Source organism: Carassius gibelio, chromosome B13 (assembly GCF_023724105.1).
Source record: "Carassius gibelio isolate Cgi1373 ecotype wild population from Czech Republic chromosome B13, carGib1.2-hapl.c, whole genome shotgun sequence".
NCBI lineage: Eukaryota > Metazoa > Chordata > Actinopteri > Cypriniformes > Cyprinidae > Carassius > Carassius gibelio.
The window spans coordinates 9063880-9083159 of NC_068408.1; the positions used below are offsets into that span (position 1 = coordinate 9063880).

The 19280-nt window shown below is 35.1% G+C and overlaps 3 protein-coding genes across 7 annotated transcripts in view; 2 read left to right on the forward strand and 1 right to left on the reverse strand.

Annotated features, from left to right (window-relative positions):
• The first annotated feature begins 2656 nt into the window (after positions 1-2656).
• Positions 2657-5327, forward strand: srd5a2b (steroid-5-alpha-reductase, alpha polypeptide 2b). Its single transcript, XM_052573491.1, has 5 exons — positions 2657-2941; positions 3597-3760; positions 4445-4546; positions 4683-4833; positions 4965-5327. Exons 1-5 carry the CDS (start codon positions 2667-2669, stop codon positions 5029-5031), a joined length of 759 nt encoding a protein of 252 aa, XP_052429451.1. The 5' UTR covers positions 2657-2666; the 3' UTR covers positions 5032-5327.
• Positions 5328-10025: 4698 nt separating this feature from the next.
• On the reverse strand, positions 10026-12598 carry mkks (MKKS centrosomal shuttling protein). The gene is given in 2 exon segments (XM_052573329.1): positions 10026-11349; positions 11351-12598. Coding segments are annotated over 2 exon segments (942 nt in total). The 5' UTR covers positions 11971-12598; the 3' UTR covers positions 10026-11027.
• Positions 12599-12831: 233 nt separating this feature from the next.
• Positions 12832-19280, forward strand: part of slx4ip (SLX4 interacting protein) — a 40602-nt gene continuing 34153 nt past the window's right edge. For 3 of the 5 annotated variants that reach the window (XM_052572918.1, XM_052572919.1, XM_052572921.1), the window contains exons 1-2: positions 12832-13099; positions 13195-13295. In XM_052572918.1, the coding sequence (XP_052428878.1) occupies positions 13221-13295 (75 nt within the window). In that variant the 5' untranslated portion in view covers positions 12832-13099; positions 13195-13220. The remainder of the gene's footprint in view (positions 13100-13194; positions 13296-19280) is intronic. The other 2 variants (XM_052572920.1, XM_052572922.1) reach the window with 1 other exon arrangement.

The following is a 19280-nucleotide window of genomic DNA, read 5'->3' on the forward strand; positions in this document are numbered from 1 at the left end:
GGGAGTTTAAACCACATTCTATTCTGTAGTATGCAAAATATACAAAATATGTAAGTTGAAAGGTTTTTTTGGGCAGAAAAAGCAATCCTTAACATATTTCCCAGTCATGAGGATATTATTGCTACCATTTGAATTTTACATTTTTTGCAACATATTTGCAAATGTAACCATTCTTAACTGGTCTTGATTTTTATTATAATACTTTTATTCAGCGAGGACAAATTCAACTGATCAAAAGACAGTGAAGACATTTAAAAAGTTAAACATATACATATTTATATTCAAAATAAACAACTGTTTTCAACACCTAATACTGTAAAGCTGCTCTGCAACACTGATGACACTGTAAAGCTGCTTTGCAACAATTGGTAACATGAAAAGCACTATACAAATAAACTTGAATTGAATTGAATAAATATTGAGCAGCAAATCGGCATATCAGAATGGTTTCTGAAGGATCATGTGACACTAAAGACTGGAGTAATGATGCTGGAAATTCAGCCTTGCCATCACAGGAATAAATGACATTACAAATATATTACATTTAAGCAGATGCTTTTTTCCAAAGCAACTTACAGTGCATTCAAGCTAAGGTTTTTTTTTTTTTTTACCTAACATGTTCCCTGGGAATCAAACCCACAACCTTTTGCACTACTAACCCAAAGCTCTACCACTGCATTCTAAAGAGGAAGAGCACTCATGGCACTGCATCTGCATGGCAGACCAGTTTACCTTTTTAATTTTGTGTGCTATGCAGCAAAATTCCTGTGGGGTGAAACTTCCTATTTAGTCTTGGTTTATTTATTTAGTTGGATGTTGACTGCTGTAGCTATTAAAGAGAACCCTTATGGATGTAGATTTTGACAGAAACCGAGGCTGAGGAAATTAATACTTGTTTTATATGCCATTCATTTTTTTTTTCAGGTACTAGGTGGCATTTGTTTTGTGTAACTAGTACCTTCAAACTACAGCTCATACAATTGTTTTTCACTTCTTCTAATAATTTTTCATTTTCAAGACAGGGAACAAGAGATGGTGGTTCCCATTAATTGGCCCAAGCTCAACAAATGTCTCTATCATCAATCTGTTCTCAAGTTTAGCAGCGTTGACATTTCAAATCTATGGAGCCATTTCAGGTTGCAGTGAACACATTTGAGTGAAGTGAACATTGTTGAGAAATGTTTGGACACAGGTGTCAGCTGTGGTGACTGCATCATGTTCTGAAACAAAATGGAAAACTTGGTAATTGGAAATTCAAATACTGGTCAAATTTTTAATTGTTTTAATGTTTGCAGTGCAGGTAAATATGCTTTTAGAAAACAACGATAATCACAATTAAGTAGCTTAATATTCACTGCTGATGAATGAAATAAAGCTAGAGGGTTATTTTTATACATCAATTTATCAGTAGTCAGGCTGTAAAATTTTATTCTTTTAAGCGTTTCCTTGGAAACATAATTGGAAGATTTTTTGAGCACCCTGTTGTTTAAAGTGACTTTTATTGAGTGGCTGCTTTTTACCGGGAACTGAAAGGTTATTGTTAATATGAATAAATGGTGTAAGGGGAAATACTTCCTGCTGTTTGATGAAGTTCTCTACATACACAGCATTCATCAGCATTCTCAGCTGGTGCTCCCCTAATTGCAGGAAACAACCTGTTGTGAGCTATAGAAGCAGACACGTGCTTTTCTGAAAGTCAACTGAATTCATCATACCTTAGGGATGTATGATTTGGAAATACTTTTGAACTTGATTCATGCCAAAGTGTTTAGGGAAGTAAACCTGAAGAAACCTCCTGGTGAACCTTTTGAAAAGGGTCTTTCTCTAAGAAACTCACAAGATGGAACACATAAGTACAGATAAAATGCATATTGTTAAATGAAAAAAATAAATAAATAAAAATAAAAATTAAATAATCTTAAGTACTACTAAACATTTAACTGTGAAGTTCCTTTAGGGCACATTTGAGGACTCTTAAAAGTTCCCCCAAATGGTTCCGCCAGTGTGGAAACATAAGGAAACCCAAACGGTGCCAGAAATATATTTTAATTTTTACAATCTGAGAAGAGATTTCCTTTTGCAAAGTATTAATATTTGTGCCAGAACAAGCATACAAGAGAGAAAAAAACACCCATTTGCCTTCCGGAAATATGATAATACTCAAAAGAATTAGCCCTTTCTCCTAGTTTCTCATGCTTCGATTTGTGTAAACGGGTTGATGAAAGAAAGACAGACTGGATTACTGCTCTTGTAAAATACTGAGAAACTAATTTATCTGTTTACTTTTCCGAACATAAATTCAGTGAATCAAGCAGGTAAACATCGGCACGCTCCTTAGGTGGCAAAAAAACCACGGCTCGCCGAGATGCACAAAAAACAGACACGCTTGTGTTTTTAGACCAATTTGTCTTATGGAAGCTTAAGCTCCCCACCAGTGCATTAGTGGAAAAAAAAAACTTCTCAATATGTGAAAAGGGAGATCTCTTTGAAAAAGGCATTCTCACATTTCAGCAGGGGGTAAGCTGTATCATGGTCAGGATTCGGCTCTCCCTCTGCTTTTGGGGAGGAGCTGCTCTGAGGCAGAACTCTGGTGAGGGGTTAAGAGGGGAGATACAGCATTAGGCTCACCCAAACCTGGTCTGGAACTGGACAGAATGTCGACCTCCATGCAATGTCAGGAGCTCCTCGTGCAGGGCCTGAGCTTGGCGATGATCTTGGGTGGGGTAATGCACTTTATATATCTCATGAAGTCTCACGCTGCCTATGGCCGCTACGTGGACACCTCGGGCAGCTCCATGGTGGTGCCTGCAAGGCTCGCCTGGTTCCTCCAGGAGCTTCCCGCTCTGCTGGTGCCCCTGATTTTGATGTTGACCACGGATGGAAACAATGGCACTGGGAGACACCTGATGCTCTGGACCTTCTGCTTGCACTACTTCCAGAGGTAAGTCATGTGAATGATGGAAAGATTGTTGGTGGAGCTGAAGAATAATTCAAATTGTTATTAAACACTTAATAATATGGTAATTGAACATCTGAAAATGAAAGCTCACTAGTATAAAATGCAAACAGGCCAGAGAAAATAGATCATAGCCACTTAATAGTGACACTTGCATGATATCACAGCGTTTTTGTTACCATTTACAGTGCTTGTTTATTTAGTAAGCAGTGAACCCAAGTTCAGCTACTCCATTTCACAAACCTGGATGTGTTCTCTAGCTCACCCAGAACAAGCGTGGAAAAAAAATACCCTTAATCCGAAGACAAAAGGAAACGCACTGGGTGGAATATTCTAGATTCCTGTTTCTTTAGACAATCCTGCTCTGCTGACAATTGATCAAGGCTGCATAAATATAACAGCATAATTTTATTAATATTTCAGTTGAGTAATTACACATAAACGAGCCGGAAGCAGGTGAATAAAGTATGAATTTTTGAATTAGCATGCTCTGAAGCATGATCTGGAAAAAACAAAGCATGTTTGGGAACAGGTGTTGAATTACAAAGACACATAGGCCTAATAACAGTGGAAGTGTAATGTACTTTGGGCAGATGACCAAGAGATGGTATTTGATATGTATCAACATTCTGGTTTCCAGGAGCTGCATCTACTCCCTGCTGACCAAAGGGCGGCCGTATCCGCTTAACATCATGCTGTTAGGGATGGTGTTTTGCTCTATTAATGGCTTCCTGCAGGCACACTATCTGCTGCACTGCGCTACATATCACAAAACATGGTTTTCTGAGGCCTGTTTACTAGCCGGTAAAACTTGTTTACTGAAAGAATTCGTATAATTCAGGGTTATGAAAATTTAATTTAATTGAGGTGTTTAATTGTCAGTTGCATTTGTATTCAAGTAGAAATAAATGGATATGAACAGATACATTCATACTTTAGAATGAACTACTGCTGTTTATCTCATAAAATCTGTTAGTATGGCTGTGTTAATTGTTATAACAGAACTTTTTACTACCATCAAAGAGAAAAATATAGAATAAAATTGAGATTAAATCAATTCTACATAGGGATTAAATATGCATAAACTGAATAAAAATATTTTGTTGGACTAATTAAATTCATTACATTTGTTGACCAGTTCATTTCAAAGTCCAACTTTGGAATTGAAAAGGAGATAATTCTTAAATTTAGAATTTTGCTCAGCCTTTCTTTGCTCAGCCTTTCTTTATATTTTTGAATGTATTCAATAATAATAAAAAAAGATAATGTTAATGCTGAATAGCTGCACTTAAATAAAGGTTCCATAAGTGGGTTTTTGCAGTAACTTCAGAGAATAATTACGGTGAACAGTTCTAAATCTTTTTTTTTTTTTTTTTTTTTTTTGTAGAGTATTGGAGCTTATTATTTGGAGCAAATATCTTTAGAGGAACTGCTTAGTACAAAGTTGTATATGTTTATATAATTATTTTTAAATATATATTTTTCTAGGTCTGATAATATTTTTCACAGGAATGGGAATCAATATTCACAGTGACCACATTCTTCGCAACCTGAGAAAACCTGGAGAAATTTCCTATAAAATCCCGAGAGGTAGAGATAATTCAGGGTCTTTTTAATGTTAGCAGCACTCATCATTTATTGTCTTTATCTCAGTCTCTGTAAGCAAACTGCAATAAGCTGCACTGAATGAATGCTGAGCTGATTTATGTGTTTATTTTAACTGCAGGCGGTTTGTTTGAGTATGTGTCTGGAGCAAATTTCTTTGGGGAGATTGTGGAGTGGCTGGGCTACGCTGTTGCTACCCGGTCTTTACCCACATTTGCCTTTGCTTTTTTCACAATTTGCTTCATAGGACCGAGAGCCTATCACCATCACAGGTAAACTAAAACTTACAAAATTTTTCATCTGGTATATCATTAATTCAGTAAACTGGGTTCTGAGAGAACAATGCAGTGATGCACTGAAAAAGTGGTAGTAAAATATATGTGGTTTCTCTAATGTTTTCCAGGTTCTATAATGAGAAGTTTGAAGATTTCCCCAGATCAAGAAAATCTCTTATACCCTTCATCTTCTAAAGAGCCATAAATGGAGTTCTGTTCTGAAAGAGGGAAAGAATTAATTTTCTCAATTGCTACGATGTAAACCTGTACTTTTGGTTTGTTTTCATTGCCTGATTTAGCATGCTGTATGTAGGAAATATTGTACAATTTATGTCTTAAGCATGCTACCAGATTGTTTGGTTTTGACAACTTTCACAACAGAACACTTTACAGGTTAGCCTTTTTTTAATCATTTTATCATCTATCATCATCAGTGTGTTATTGCAGAAGTTAGTGTATTTGTGTGTAACTGTGTGTAATTTCTTTTAATACTTTTTCGTATTGCAGCTTAATATGCAGACAGAACTATACTGTAGGCTGATTTGTCCAAAAAGTGTAAACATTGTGTTTATGTGACTATGTGGGGCTTTTACAACATGAGCATTTTAACTAGTTTGTCACAACATGCTGGGGTTGGGATTATCTTTTTGGTTTACAGTGAAAATAGCCTAATCATAAATTTACTATTAAATTGTGGTGATGCTAAAAATGCAGTATTTCACTTCATATATATATATTTAAAAAAAAATAAGAAATGGTTTTAAGATAAACTTACTCATAAAAAAAGGTAAAATATAAATTACAAATGTTGTTTCATAAAGCATAAAGGTGTGTCGGTAGACTTTCTGAAAAAGCAAAGTTTGTGAAAAACAAAGCGATAGTGTACTGTCTGCCATCAGAAAGTGCACTACCACAAGCTGTAAACAAGCAGGAAGAGCTGTGCCACTGCCGTCAATGGCATCACAAAAGGCGAAAACATTTGCAGGAATTCATACAGCGTGCAAAGACCTCTCCTTAGGACTCCATCGTGGACAAATGTGTGACAAATTCCTTAATCGTGATAAAAACCGCTGATTTCCGATTTGTGAACGCAGTGATTCACTCGAACTGAATCCATCAGAAGAGGTTAGCGAACCTGAGACATGTTTGCTTAGCAATGAACATAACATTACCGATAGCACGTGTATTTAAAGTGAACTGAAGATTTTACTGATGGAGCGAAAATATGATACTTTAATAGCCAAATTAACAGCAGGAATGTTAACATACTGGATGGATTAAGGACTACACATTGTGTGTCTACACAAAATACACAACCATTCTTCTATCTTACAATATATAATTTCCTTCAGAGTAGATTCTTCTATGTGGCAATTTAGCAGATCCTTACGGTACACTAATTACAGGAACATTAGCCTCGGAGCTACAGTACCTGGAGATAAGTGCCTTTCTCAAAGGCACATGGCAGAATGAAGATGACTCAGGGAGGGTTCAAAATTAACATTCTGTCATACTTGTCAAATACAGGTGAACTGAGAAAATGTACCTACCATAAAATTCTTATGACGACAGATTTTTCTCCTTTCATATTAGAAAAAAGTGCATTTAATTGAGACACTTGCAGCATCATATAAGAAATGAGACAGTATCCAACTCACTGTGTTCCTCATATTTTGGTTTTGGTAGATTAATGTAAGTAATATTTAACATGTATGTTACCACATTGAAGAAAAAGTCATTTCTAAAATACATCAAACCTACAAGCTTTATTCAAAACAGAGCTCTTCATTCATCAAAATTCAATTGCTGTCCTTAATTATATATTTTACATCAAGAACAAAATTAGCCATCTTGACTGCCACATTCAAAGCATTAACCTTAGCAGAAAATTAATCTAATATTCTGGACTGATTGTCAGTGTTTTCCAGGGAAACAGGAGAGAAAGTGTGGTAAACTGTATTTAGAAGGGTCTTCTCCAGGTTGGATCTGTTCTCCACCAGGCCACAGCCACAGGATTTGGAGAATATATCTGGGACCCAGCGATGTGCATATATGAGGTCAATGAGACAGTCCTGTCCATCAAGCACTAAGGAAAGAGCCATAGATTGCAGAGAGTTGCAGAATGCCTCGACTGCCATGAGAACCTCGGACTGAGGGACGCACAGAGCTGCAGCTGTTGTTGTGGCTTTGGACTGATTCTGTAAAGTAAGTGACAATATATATATATATATATATTAGGGCTGTCAAATGATTAAAATCTTTAATCAAATTAATCAGAATTTTCAGTGGATTAATCATGATTAATCACTATTTGCAATTACACCTGAATCCTAACCATTTTTTTTTCTGAAATGCATACCAAAAGATAAATAACAGGACACAGATACATAATTTTCATGTATTGATTCATCAATATGTGGTTCTTTTTTTCTGAATTTCAAAAGTTTAACATTTACTTAGATCAAATTTACCTGAGCACTATATCAAACCATGCCATTTAACTACAGATAGTGTAAGAGTTTTAGGTGAACCAGTGGTTAAATATAGCCACATATCTATGAAATTATGTGAAACTTGAAAGAATTAACTCAGAAACACAAACATGCACCACCATCACATAAGCAGCACTCTGTCTGGGCACTTGCTCTGCCACAATACTTTAGGATCGATATTTTCACGTTCTGAAGGCTTCAAGTGAGAGTAAAACCAAGTAAAATGCATATGCATAATGCATATAATTTTCGCTGCATTGCATGTATGTGTTCTGCGCATGCGCAGTGTGAAACACAGGACGCTATAACAGGAAGAAGCTCCAGCGTATCAACTACCAAAGTCGTCTCTGTTTATCGAGCTTGGCATGAATGTATCTGAGAGTAACTGGGGTAAAACCTTAAGCTTCTTCGGTGTTTTCGTCGCGGCACTCGCCGCTGTTTTTTATTATCTTGAGAATTCAGAGATCGACGAGACTTTCCTAACCTGAATAATTTGTCACACTGTGCATGCGTGAAATGCGTTAAAAAATTTGACTTAATTAACAACAAACAACTAATTAACGCCGTTAACGCGCTATTTTTGACAGCCCTAATATATATATATATATATATATATATATATATATATATATATATATATATATATATATATATATATATATATATATATATATATAGCAGAAATTACAGGTACACCAATGACGTGCATTTTAATGTTAAGATGATTTGTTTGGTCATAGCTCCCCATGCAAACTAGAAAGGTTTAAAAATCTAGTCAGGTAGAAATGTGGCACTTGTTAAGCTTTGAAAATAAATTCCACAGTAAATACCTCTGAAAAAGCAATGAATAATGCATGAATCTTTTCATAAAATTCTGACAAGTGGATCTTTACAGTATAATCAATACTGTAAAAATACAATTGAATGTGACGTTTAACTCAGTGGAATATAAAACCATGTGTTTGATGTGGGTGGCCAGCAGCGTCTCTGTGCAGCCTCCTCCAAGCAGGGCGTAGGGCTCCCTCAGATTCAGTCGCAACACATGTTCTGCCCTTTGGCATGTCATCTGTCCAACAAATGTTCATCATATGAGAGAAGTGAAAGAGGGAATTAATGCAGTATATGAATGAAGAAATGGAATCCAGTAAATCTGGAAAAAGTCGTTTGGAAAATTGGAACTTAAAAATTCAAGAAACTAAATAACTAGTTTGGAGATCTATAAGAGAAGGAAGAATGCACCCAAAATAAACTCAATAGCATGAGTGCAAAGACAGCACAAACAGGAATTATTAATAGAGCGGGGCAATACATTGCACATTCACAAGTTATCTGTGCTGATTTTACTGTCGATGTAAAAATAAGCATTGTGAATATTCCGATGATTTTAATGCAGCTTTTATTTGGCCATTAAATTTCCTAAAGACTGTATCATTAGTCTAGATTCTTCCTTGTCTCATGACTCGAGTATAAAAGCATTAAAACAGATGTTTTAAACTTTAGAAGCAAAATGCCATTAGAGTTGGTAAGCTTCATTTTGGTGAATTATTTCAAATTGTGTGTTTGAATTAATCAATATATAGAGTATTACATTGGTGCATTTAAATGAAAATAATTAAAATGAGTGAATTAACACATAAACATCTCTGACTTAACATTTAACAAACTTTCAGTTCTTCCAGCATAGTTTCATATCTGTGGCAGAGAACCATGGTGCTAACAGCAGCTTCTTTAGAAGGAAGGAGCTGGTGCAGCTCTCTGGATCCACATGACTGGGAACAGAATCCTTAAACAATCCCATAAGCTTCCGCCGGGACTGAAGTGTAAAGAGAAGCGACAGCCTTTGCACCTGAAATATTAAACACAGAGCCAAAATGAAACCTCTATGAATGTAGCCTGTCTTGTTTTTCAATACGATTGTATCTATATGGTGTTATACTGTATATTATGATGTTACATATTAATCCAAAAAAAGGCGTGGGTTTAAATAAATAACAATCATAAGTACATGCATACAGACAATATACATTAGATTTAGTCATTTAGCAGACCCTTTTATCAAAAGCAACTTACAAATGAGATACATACATATCATTCAAATATTGGGGTCAACAAAAACACAGTAAAAACAGTAATATTGTGAAATAGAATTTCAATTTAAAAAATATTTTAAATATAATTTATACCTTTGATGGCAAAGCTTTTTAACATCATTACTCCAGTCTTCAGTGTTACATCATCTTTCAGAAATTATTCTAATATGCTGATTTGCTGCTACTTTTTCAGTCTTATCATTTTTTTTTTTATTATTGAAACATTTCTTATTATCAATGTGGAAACAGTTGTGCTGCTTAATAATTTCTTTGAAAATCGTAAAACACTTTTAAAAAATTTAAAATAAGAGAATTTACTTGAAATAGGAATCATTTGTAACACTATAAATGTGTTTAGTTTTTAACTATCACTTTTGATTTGACAATTTAATGTGTCTTAACTGAAAAAGTAATAATATATATATTTTTTGTAGTTTAGATTTTTCCTGCCAGCATTTTCCCTGACAAAAATAATTGAATTTTTATGTATAAAATGTTTAAATTCTTTTTTTTTAATTACAAACAGAGGGTAAAATAAGTATTGAACACATCAACATTTTTATAAATTTTTGTTTTTTGTAAATTTATTTCTGAAAGGGCTGTTAACATGAAATTTTCACCAGATGTCGATAACAATCCAAGTAATCCATACATACTGTACAAGGAAAGCAAAAACCAAAAACTGTTCAGAAATTAAATTCTGTGTAATAAAGAAAAAGTATTGAACACAAGAAGAAAGGGAGGTGCAAAAAGGCATGGAAATCCAAGACACCAGCTGAACTCTATCAGTAATTAGAAAGCAATCCTGCCCCTAGTCAGTGGAAATTATTTTAGTTGGTTCAGTCCCAGCTGATTGCAAATAAAAAGGTGTCTCATGACCGATTTGTCCCACAATTAACATTTCATTGATTTAAGAAATCTTATTGTTGCAAAATATGCTGATGGCATTGGTTACAGAAGAATTACTATATTTCTGAATGCTCTAGTTAGCACTGTTGAGACCATAATCCAGAAGTGGAAAGAACATAATTTCACCATAAACCGGTAATGACCAGGTGCTCCTCGCAAGATTTCTGACAGAGGAGAGAAAATAATTATCAGAAGAGTTGTCCAAGAGCCAAGGAACAGTTTTGAAGGGCTTCAGAAAGACCTGAATTTAGCATGTTCAATTGTTTCAAAGAAAATAAGTACAATAAGTAATGTACTCAATCACTATAGCCTGTATGCACACTCTCCATGCAAGGCTCTATTGCTGAAGAAAAAGTATATCTGAAGCTCGTTTAAAGTTTGCTGCACAACATTTAGACAAGCCTGTGAAATACTGGGAGAATATAGTAATAATACAATAATAAGAATCTGCTGCCGTCAACCAGGATGATGAAACAAGGGTGGACATTCCAGCAAGACAATGATCCCAAACGCACAGTCAAGGAAACACTTATTTGATTTTAGAGAAAGAAAGTAAAGCTACTAGAATGGCCCAGCCAATCACCTGACTTGAATCCAACAGAAACATCTATGGAAAGAACTACAGATCAGTGTTCATAAAAGAGGCCCATGGAACCTTCAAGATTTGAAAAATGGGAGAAAAATCATACATGAGCAATGCTCAATCGATCACTGCCACTCCATGTTTCCTTAAGTAGTCCTGCAGAATAGGATGCACTACTTTTTGGCAAGCAAATAATCTCATTTTGTCCTTAACAACATGTTCTCCGATCTTCAGGAGCTGCTGAAGGAGATCACGCTCTGGGTCCACACCTCTATGGATCTCTAAAACCACATCTTCAAGATCAGAAATATCACCTGACAGTGATACGTTGAAAACCACTTCCTTAAATGGAGCAGGTCCCAGTCTCTTAAGATCCACAGTCTGAAGCATTTCAGGGACATCCACCAGCAGTCCTGGGAAAACAGAAGAATCACTCACAGCCCTCGATGCTGATGGTGACTGTCCTTCCAAAGCAGGTCAGACCAGAAGAGTTGCAAGGGATGGAATACAGGAAGACCTGTGCGATCAGTGAACTGATATGCTGCGTTTCCTTGCTATTCAACGTTCAGGCTGGTTTGATCGTGATCATGCTGTGGGCCAGTGCAATGAGTGAATCACAGCTGTTGAAGTCTACTGGCTCCTTACAACCACAAGAGTCTCCTTTAAGATACATGTTACATTCTTCCACAATATGTTTATAAACCTTGGCTGCTGCAAATGTCCTGAGGTTATATTTTTTTTTATTATTTTCTATAAGTCTAGGCATCAGAATCCCCATAAACAGCCCAGAGTCATTGTACCGTGTGGTGTGATGTTGAACAGCAGTTGAGATCATTTTGAGAAGCAGCTCAGACTTATCCACTCGCTTGAGCAGGGCTGTAGAGGTCGAAGTTGTTAAGATGTAGCCTCCAACATTGTTGTGTATTTATTTCAGTCTGCCAGTAGGTCCATAGGCAGTACTGAGTATATTTCTCAAAAGAGCCATCTTTTGGCAGATTTTACTGTTGGAAAGTGGTTAATCTGAGCACACGGCAGGTTCCTTCTTACAAATGCGAGACATACTTTGATTTCACTCAGAGAAATTTACTGACAGTTAATGATATAGGTCAGTTACTTTTCAATAACCAGAAATTAATAGATCATGTTTAATAATACATTATAGATGATTTTATGTATTGATTGCACAATATTAGGGAGGCATAACAACACAATCCTTCTGGTTAATCAACATCAAGATTTTAATGTAAAATGTACAGAAAAGAATAAAGTTAATGCTATATAATAGGTCTTCTAACTGATGCATTTTTTTCTTTTTTTTCTTCACTAGTTCATTTTCAATCACCAAATAACATTTTACAAGTGTATCGTAAATATTCTATGTAATACAGGTCATGAAAACTGCATGCATAATAACTGTGAAACGTTTATTTGAAGTTTAGCATTTCACTTCGCAAAAAGTTAAGGTCAAATATAGCCATGAAAATGACTTGTTATCGATGCTGATATCTATTCAAAACAAACACAATATCTCATAAGACGTGAAGAGACGTGTAAAATGTAGCATACGAGGCCCATAACGTTACATACCCCAAAGTTAATATTTTTGTTAAACTAGCTAAACATATAAGAAAGAAAAACATTAGAAACTTAAAACCTAACGGTAAGAGCAAAGCAGACTGTATTTACGTCTTGACACATGCTCCCATATGCTGACCAAAACATGCCAGTTATAAAGTATTTAACAACAGAAACACTTATTGGATTTTAAATAGCTTATATTATAAATCGAATACGTGACTTTAATTTTGTTTAGCTATATATTGTCACGGATGTTTCGCAATTTACGTGGAATAACAGTAAAATAAATTATAACGAACGCAGTCGTCTGGCAAAGTACACAGTCTCCTATATCCGACTGCGTCTCCGTGACAACTGCACGCTCCGGGGTCCTAACGCGACAGGGCAAGTTTCAAACCATCGGCGGGAGAAAATATTAAAGCGTCTTTCATAGTTACTATTTTATTGTTATGCTCGAGTCGTTTTAATGAAATGTAGAATGTGTATTGTCAATTATATCTATTCAACCCGGGAATATCATAATAACATCTGTGAGCGTTATTTTACCATCCCTTCCTGTGTTGTGTTTTGATTTTCTACAACTTCAGTCCAACTGCATCTGTCACGAACACGTGAGTATTTCACGCCAGGGATTTGGGCATCATCATTACTTTATGCACATGTTCCTGTTTTCAGCAATAACAAATATTTCTGGGTTTCTCTAAAGTCATTACATGGTGACTATTTTTGTTGATGGATATTCAGCGCATTTTCTTCGAAATTTTGCAGTGTTTCATCAGAATGCAGACTTCTAAATTTGTAGTCAAGGTACGTGGACATATTTATTTATTCTTCTGTTGATTGTAGAAACGTGGCCATTGCTGTAGTATTTTGTGTTGACATTGTTTTTAATTGTGAATATTAAATATGCCAGGCCATTTCCGGTTTGGTAAATCAAAACTATGACATAAAAAGGCATAAGTAGGATGACATTGACTTCTATGTAATTGATTTAATCCAATAATTTCGTCTTTTTATGTCATCATTTGAGACTTTCTTTTATGACATGTTGACTTTTATGCCATTATTATGATATTTTATCTAATAATTTTGAATGTTATCAATGTTTATTTTTTTTTTTTTTTGTCTGAGCATTTTTACTTTTTGTTTTATGTCATATGACAGCTGTCTTATTGATAACTTTATCTATTTTTATTCCTTTTATGTTATAATAATTACTTAAAAAGTAAAATATATAAGTCATGATATATTGTCATAATTGTAATATTTAACCTTTTATGATATTAACTTTTATGTCATATAACTTTTTATCTATTTTTTTTAATGTATCTAATCTTTTATTTTTACTTTGTCTCATAATTTAGACTTTTTGTCTCATAATTTCCACTTTGTCATAATTATAATTTCTGTCATATTTATGACTAATTTCATCTCTTTTATGTCATTACTGTGACTTGAAATCATGATATGCTATGCCATGATATGATTGCATGATTTTTTTCTTGTGCGGCAGAAATGGATTTCTATGTATCGTAGTGTACCTATTTGTATTTATAAGGAATCTTAAGAAAATGCATGGAGACTTTAAGATCAAGGCTTAAAGCGATGTTCAGAGCAGTTCAGTAGCTCCTCACTGGAGTACACAAGATCGAGGAGGCGAGGTTACATCCAAATCCAGTGGGATGGAGAGTTTAGGGATATGTATATGGATTTTGATTCGGATTCAATCTTGCCTCCTGGATCTTTCCTGCAGTGAACATTATCTCGTGCAGTTGAAAAAAATCTACTTGTACTTTACTTTCCTAACGCTAGAGGGGGTGGTCGCTTCAGCAATGAGATGCTTCGGATAGTAGCTACAACAGCATTGAGCCGTCTGGATGCATTCAATATGTAGATGTATACAAACTATGTATACAGAACATAGCTCCAACTTTTTCTTGTTTTCCGTTTGTGCTCATTACTTGTTCAGTCTGCAATTTGTCAGAGTTCATGCAAAAAAAAAAAAAAACATTTCAGATTTCATCAGAATGTTAGGGTTGCATTATATTTTCCGTACCTCAGTCTCCTTCTCTTACATTGCATCCTATTTGGATGTTTTTATAATCATGCATGTATTTATCCAGCTGAATGTCTCCTCCGTGTTTCTCAGCAGCACAGATGCTGGACCGGCCCTGTCTATTCATCCAAAGGCCAAATGAATGAATGTCAGTGCTAATGCATGTCAGATGTTTCTATTAAGCGCTAAAAAGCCCTGGGTTTCTTTCTTTGTTGATGTTTCATATAGCGAAGGCTTTAACTCTAGTTCCTGGACGCTGCTGTGGATCACACACATCCGCGTTTAGTGCCAGACTTTGGCTGCATATTTCTCTGGTTCTGTCTTTCTCACTCATCATCTCTCCCGTCTTTCTGTTTTTGATTGTGGGAGAGCGCCACTCACCAAATTCACCCTCCCAGTCGGCACATAATGATACTGTTATATATGCTGCTCTCACTGAGAAAGGAACTGTCATGCCCAACACTGTGACCACAGTGAGACATTTAAAATTGGAAAGCAAACAATACCATCAGCTGGCCCAGTTCTCAGCCTTGCTGCGGCGCTAAATACATTGTTCTAGCGGCACAGAAGACCTGTGTCATCAAAATATTTTATTTTATCCCCTCTGAAAGGGATTTCAAAGAAGGTTGAAAACCTGAAAATTCTGATCATGTTGTTCCAAACGTGTATGGCTTTCTTTCTTCAGTGGAACACAAAATAAGTTTTGAAGAATGTTTCAACTTTTTGTCCACACAATGAAAGTCATTATACAGTATTGCATAAAATGCAGGATGAGGATGAATACACCCAAAAATGAAAATATACTCCCACTCAGGCAATCCACCATGTAGATGGGTTTGTTTGTTCATCAGAATAGATTTGGAGAAATTTTGCATTACCTCACTTACTCACCATTGAATCCTCTGCAGTAAATGCGTGCCGTCAGAATAAGAGTCCAAACAGTTCATAAAACCATCACAATAATTAATCAACATGATTCCAGTCAATCAATTAATGTCTTGTAAAGTGAAAAGCTACGTCTTGGTAATAAATTCAAAGACATTTTAAACTTTAAACCTAAAACATTGTCTTGTCTGAATCAGGAGTGAAATATACAGTGCATATCAAGCATTGTTTACAAGCAAAAACAGTCCAAACAATTCTAAACAAATGTGTTGGTGGATTTGATGTGAGAGGACAACAGAGGAGGGACCTTTCCCACTGGAGAAAGCGTTTTAATGAATTATTGATTGGTATTTTGTACAATGCAAAAAAATACTTTTCAATCTTAGATTTTTTTTGTCTCGTTTCCAGCCAAAATATATATATTTTTTTATAGACAAGTAAAAATTATTGTCTTGTTTTCAGAAAAAAAAAATAAAGTGAGTTTTTGCTTGAAACAAGCTAAATAATCTGCCAATGGGGTAAGCAAAATAATCTTGTTTTCTGTATGAAATTAAGACTATTTATTTTACCCCATTGGAAGATTATTTTGCTATATTCAAGTAACAAATCACTTAATTTTGACAAACAATTCTGAAAACAATATATATATTTTTTGTTTACTTGTCTAGAAAATTTTGGCAAAAAATCTTAGCTTGAAAAGATATATATATATTTTTTTGCAGTGTACAGAAGATAAAATAATTTATTGATGGATTTTTTTTTTGTGAACAGTTTTGAAAGTTTCACTTTTTGAAACCTTATGAACTTTTCACTTTTTCACTTCACCTGATGTTGAGTACATTTTCAGCAGACTTTTATTTTCAAACTATTCCTTTATGACAACTGCCCTAATACAAAATACAGGTAAAACACTTGTGTAAGTGATTTGTAGAGTCATTGTTTGAAGACCCTGACAAGCTTGACACAGCAACATTAAGCTGGATGTCATGTTTCCACTGTGAAGTGCAGTTATTGTAGGCGATGAAGATACTCCCACGTAAGTTGACTCATGCTACAAGTCGAGGCCCTGACTTTTTATTCCTTAACGCCTCAGAAGACACTGAATATTTACACAAGACCTGCCACGCCACTCTGCTGTTATACCCATCTGGTGTAGGAGATGATGGGAGAGTGTGATTCTTGTTTTTGAGTATGAACGTTAAGTGCTGGGTTGTATGACAGATGTCTTGGCTCTGGTTTATGTGCTAGGTCGACTTCCCTGGTAGATATGGACCACACACTTGGACCTCCGAGCATCCTGTTACTGTCATCGAAATCAAGGAAATATGTTGTCATTTCTGAAACGCAAAGGAAAAACTGAGATGGATGTAGCTTAACAGAAATGGGAGGATGTCATAGAATTCTTACATATTGTCTTTTTAGATAATGTCCAATATCTTTCAGTTCATTTATTACTGCAGATGTTTAGGTTTACAAACATATTGTAGGTAGTTTAGCAGTAGTTCTGTAAACTACAGTTAAATTACATTGTAAGGAAGTGGAGGGATGGTTGTTTGGATTTTCCTTCTGTCTCCCGGTACATCCTTTTTACTAGAATTTTGGGGATCTTTCTGATATTGTTCAATTGTTTGTAGAGCTTTGCCAGGTGATATTCCTACAGTGACATATTGCTGCCAAACACACATTATTTTTTCCACTCACTTATGTCGTAATAATGAGATGTTATGTCACTTTAACGTCATCTTTTCTTGTAATAACGACATATTTTCTCATTAAAACAACATCTTTTCTTGTAATTACAAGATGTTTTCTCGTTAAAACGACATCTTTTCTCGTAATTACGAGATGTTTTCTTGTTAAAACTACATATTTTTCTTGTAATAACGACATATCATGTCATAAATCTATGTTTTCCCGTTATTTTAGATGGTACATTATATGAGCGATGAGTCCGCTCTGCTGTTGCCACAGTCTGACATAAACGAGGATCTGCACGCTGTTGAAATTATTTAAATACTACACTGTTTTAAATGTATTTTAATGTAATGGTTTTAATTTTAGCGGCATGTTTATTAGGATTAATTTCCAATTTGTCTACAATATAGTGATATCCAAGACCCATGACTCTTTAGGCTATGATCAGATCAAAACAGTTATTTTTGAATAATCGACTCTAGGGCTGCTCCAATCACGATCAGCCGATCGTTATGCGCATCTCGTCAGTAAAGCCGGTTCTCTAATCAGCGGTAAATTCCCTCAGCTGTGTGATTTCACATAGAGCAGCTGTTACTACACAGAGGCGTTGTTAACTGATAAGATGCGCAAATCCACTTCATTTTCAGCATTTATTTGCGCATCTTCTCAGTTAACAGCTGCTCTATGTGAAATCACGCACCTGAGGGAATTTACCGCTGATTAGAGAACCGGCTTTACTGACGAGATGCGCATTAACGATCGGCCGATCGTGATCGGAGCAGCCCTAATCGACTCTCTGCTTAATATTTCTTTATTTTAATGTATGATCTAAAACAACAGGCAAACATATCGATTTTATGACATGTCATTATTACAAGAAAAATATGTAGTTTTAACCACATAACATCTCGTTATTACGAGAAAAGATGTAGTTTTAACGAGAAAACATCTAGTTATTACGAGAAAAGATGTCATTTTAACGAGAAAAGATAACGTCAAAACGACATAACATCTCGTTATTACGACATAAGTGAGTGAAAAAAAAAAATGTGTGTGGCAGCAATGCGTCACCGTATATTCCTGCCTGTTCGTGCTGTTGGAATTTTACTTCGGATTTTTTTCGGAAAGAACACAATTCCATTCAGGTGTGATAACATCCAGAGATTACCTAAGAGAGCACTTCAGAGTTCCTAGAAATAAATCCCAGCTTTGTCACAATCACACTGATTTATTAGTGGTTTGTATGAAGGTTGTCAAACCCCAGACCCTAAGCAGTGGCTCCAGACTAAAAATGATTAGGGATTTGTTTGGTTCCTATAATAAAAATTGGCTTTTGAACAAATTGCTTTAATTTACCAAATGGCTTCTCTGGTTAAACCATACAGAATTGCCAAATAATTGTCTTTTTTTTCTACAATTATAATTTATTACCAAAAAAAAAAAAAAAAAACCTCTAATGGTTTGTTTAGAACTACATAGCCAAAAAAATGACATTTGGTTAAGTGTGGGAGGGAGTCCATTTCGAGTAATGCCTCTGATTTAAGGCTGTGTGAGTTTAATTCAAACTGATAATAAATTCTGAATATTCTGGGGATCTGTTTAAACTGTTCATTAAAAGAGTAATCATTTGTTCATAAACCAGACATCACAACTCTTGTTGTGTTCATTGTTGCATGCAGTAAACACCAGCACACACACTATGTAATTTAAGAACTCCACCTCGTGAGATGATATCTAACAAAACCACATACTGTATCTTTTATAGAATTTTTTTTTGGTATCACTGTACAAAAAATGTATGGATTTCATGAGTAAAAATTATAACCATATCGTTTAGAGCCAAAAACAGTTACTTTTTAGTATCGTACACAAGGTTTTTTTTGTGTTGCATACTATTTATGTTATTTAGTTCATGTTTATTGCATTATTGTAATGTCATATGTGGGTACTCTGATGGTGTTTTGACCCTGAGCACCCTATTTCTTCCCTGTATATTCTAACAAAATAATTGTTGTAGTGTCATTTTTAATTTATTGTTGCAAATCTTAAGTTGTCAGTCAAGTTTTTAGTATTTCAGTTAACTTGCCAAGTTTGTTTTGCATGACTGTAAGTCTCATTTGGCTTATAGAATGTAAGTATTATAGGTTTTTATTGAA

Excerpts from the sequence above, each read along its gene's own strand:
- srd5a2b (XM_052573491.1), top strand. The coding sequence starts at position 2,667 with ATGCAATGTCAGGAGCTCCTCGTGCAGGGCCTGAGCTTGGCGATGATC. Across the intron at positions 2,942-3,596 it reads TGCTTGCACTACTTCCAGAG|GAGCTGCATCTACTCCCTGC; the intron begins GTAAGTCATGTG and ends TCTGGTTTCCAG. Across the intron at positions 4,547-4,682 it reads TTCCTATAAAATCCCGAGAG|GCGGTTTGTTTGAGTATGTG; the intron begins GTAGAGATAATT and ends TTTTAACTGCAG.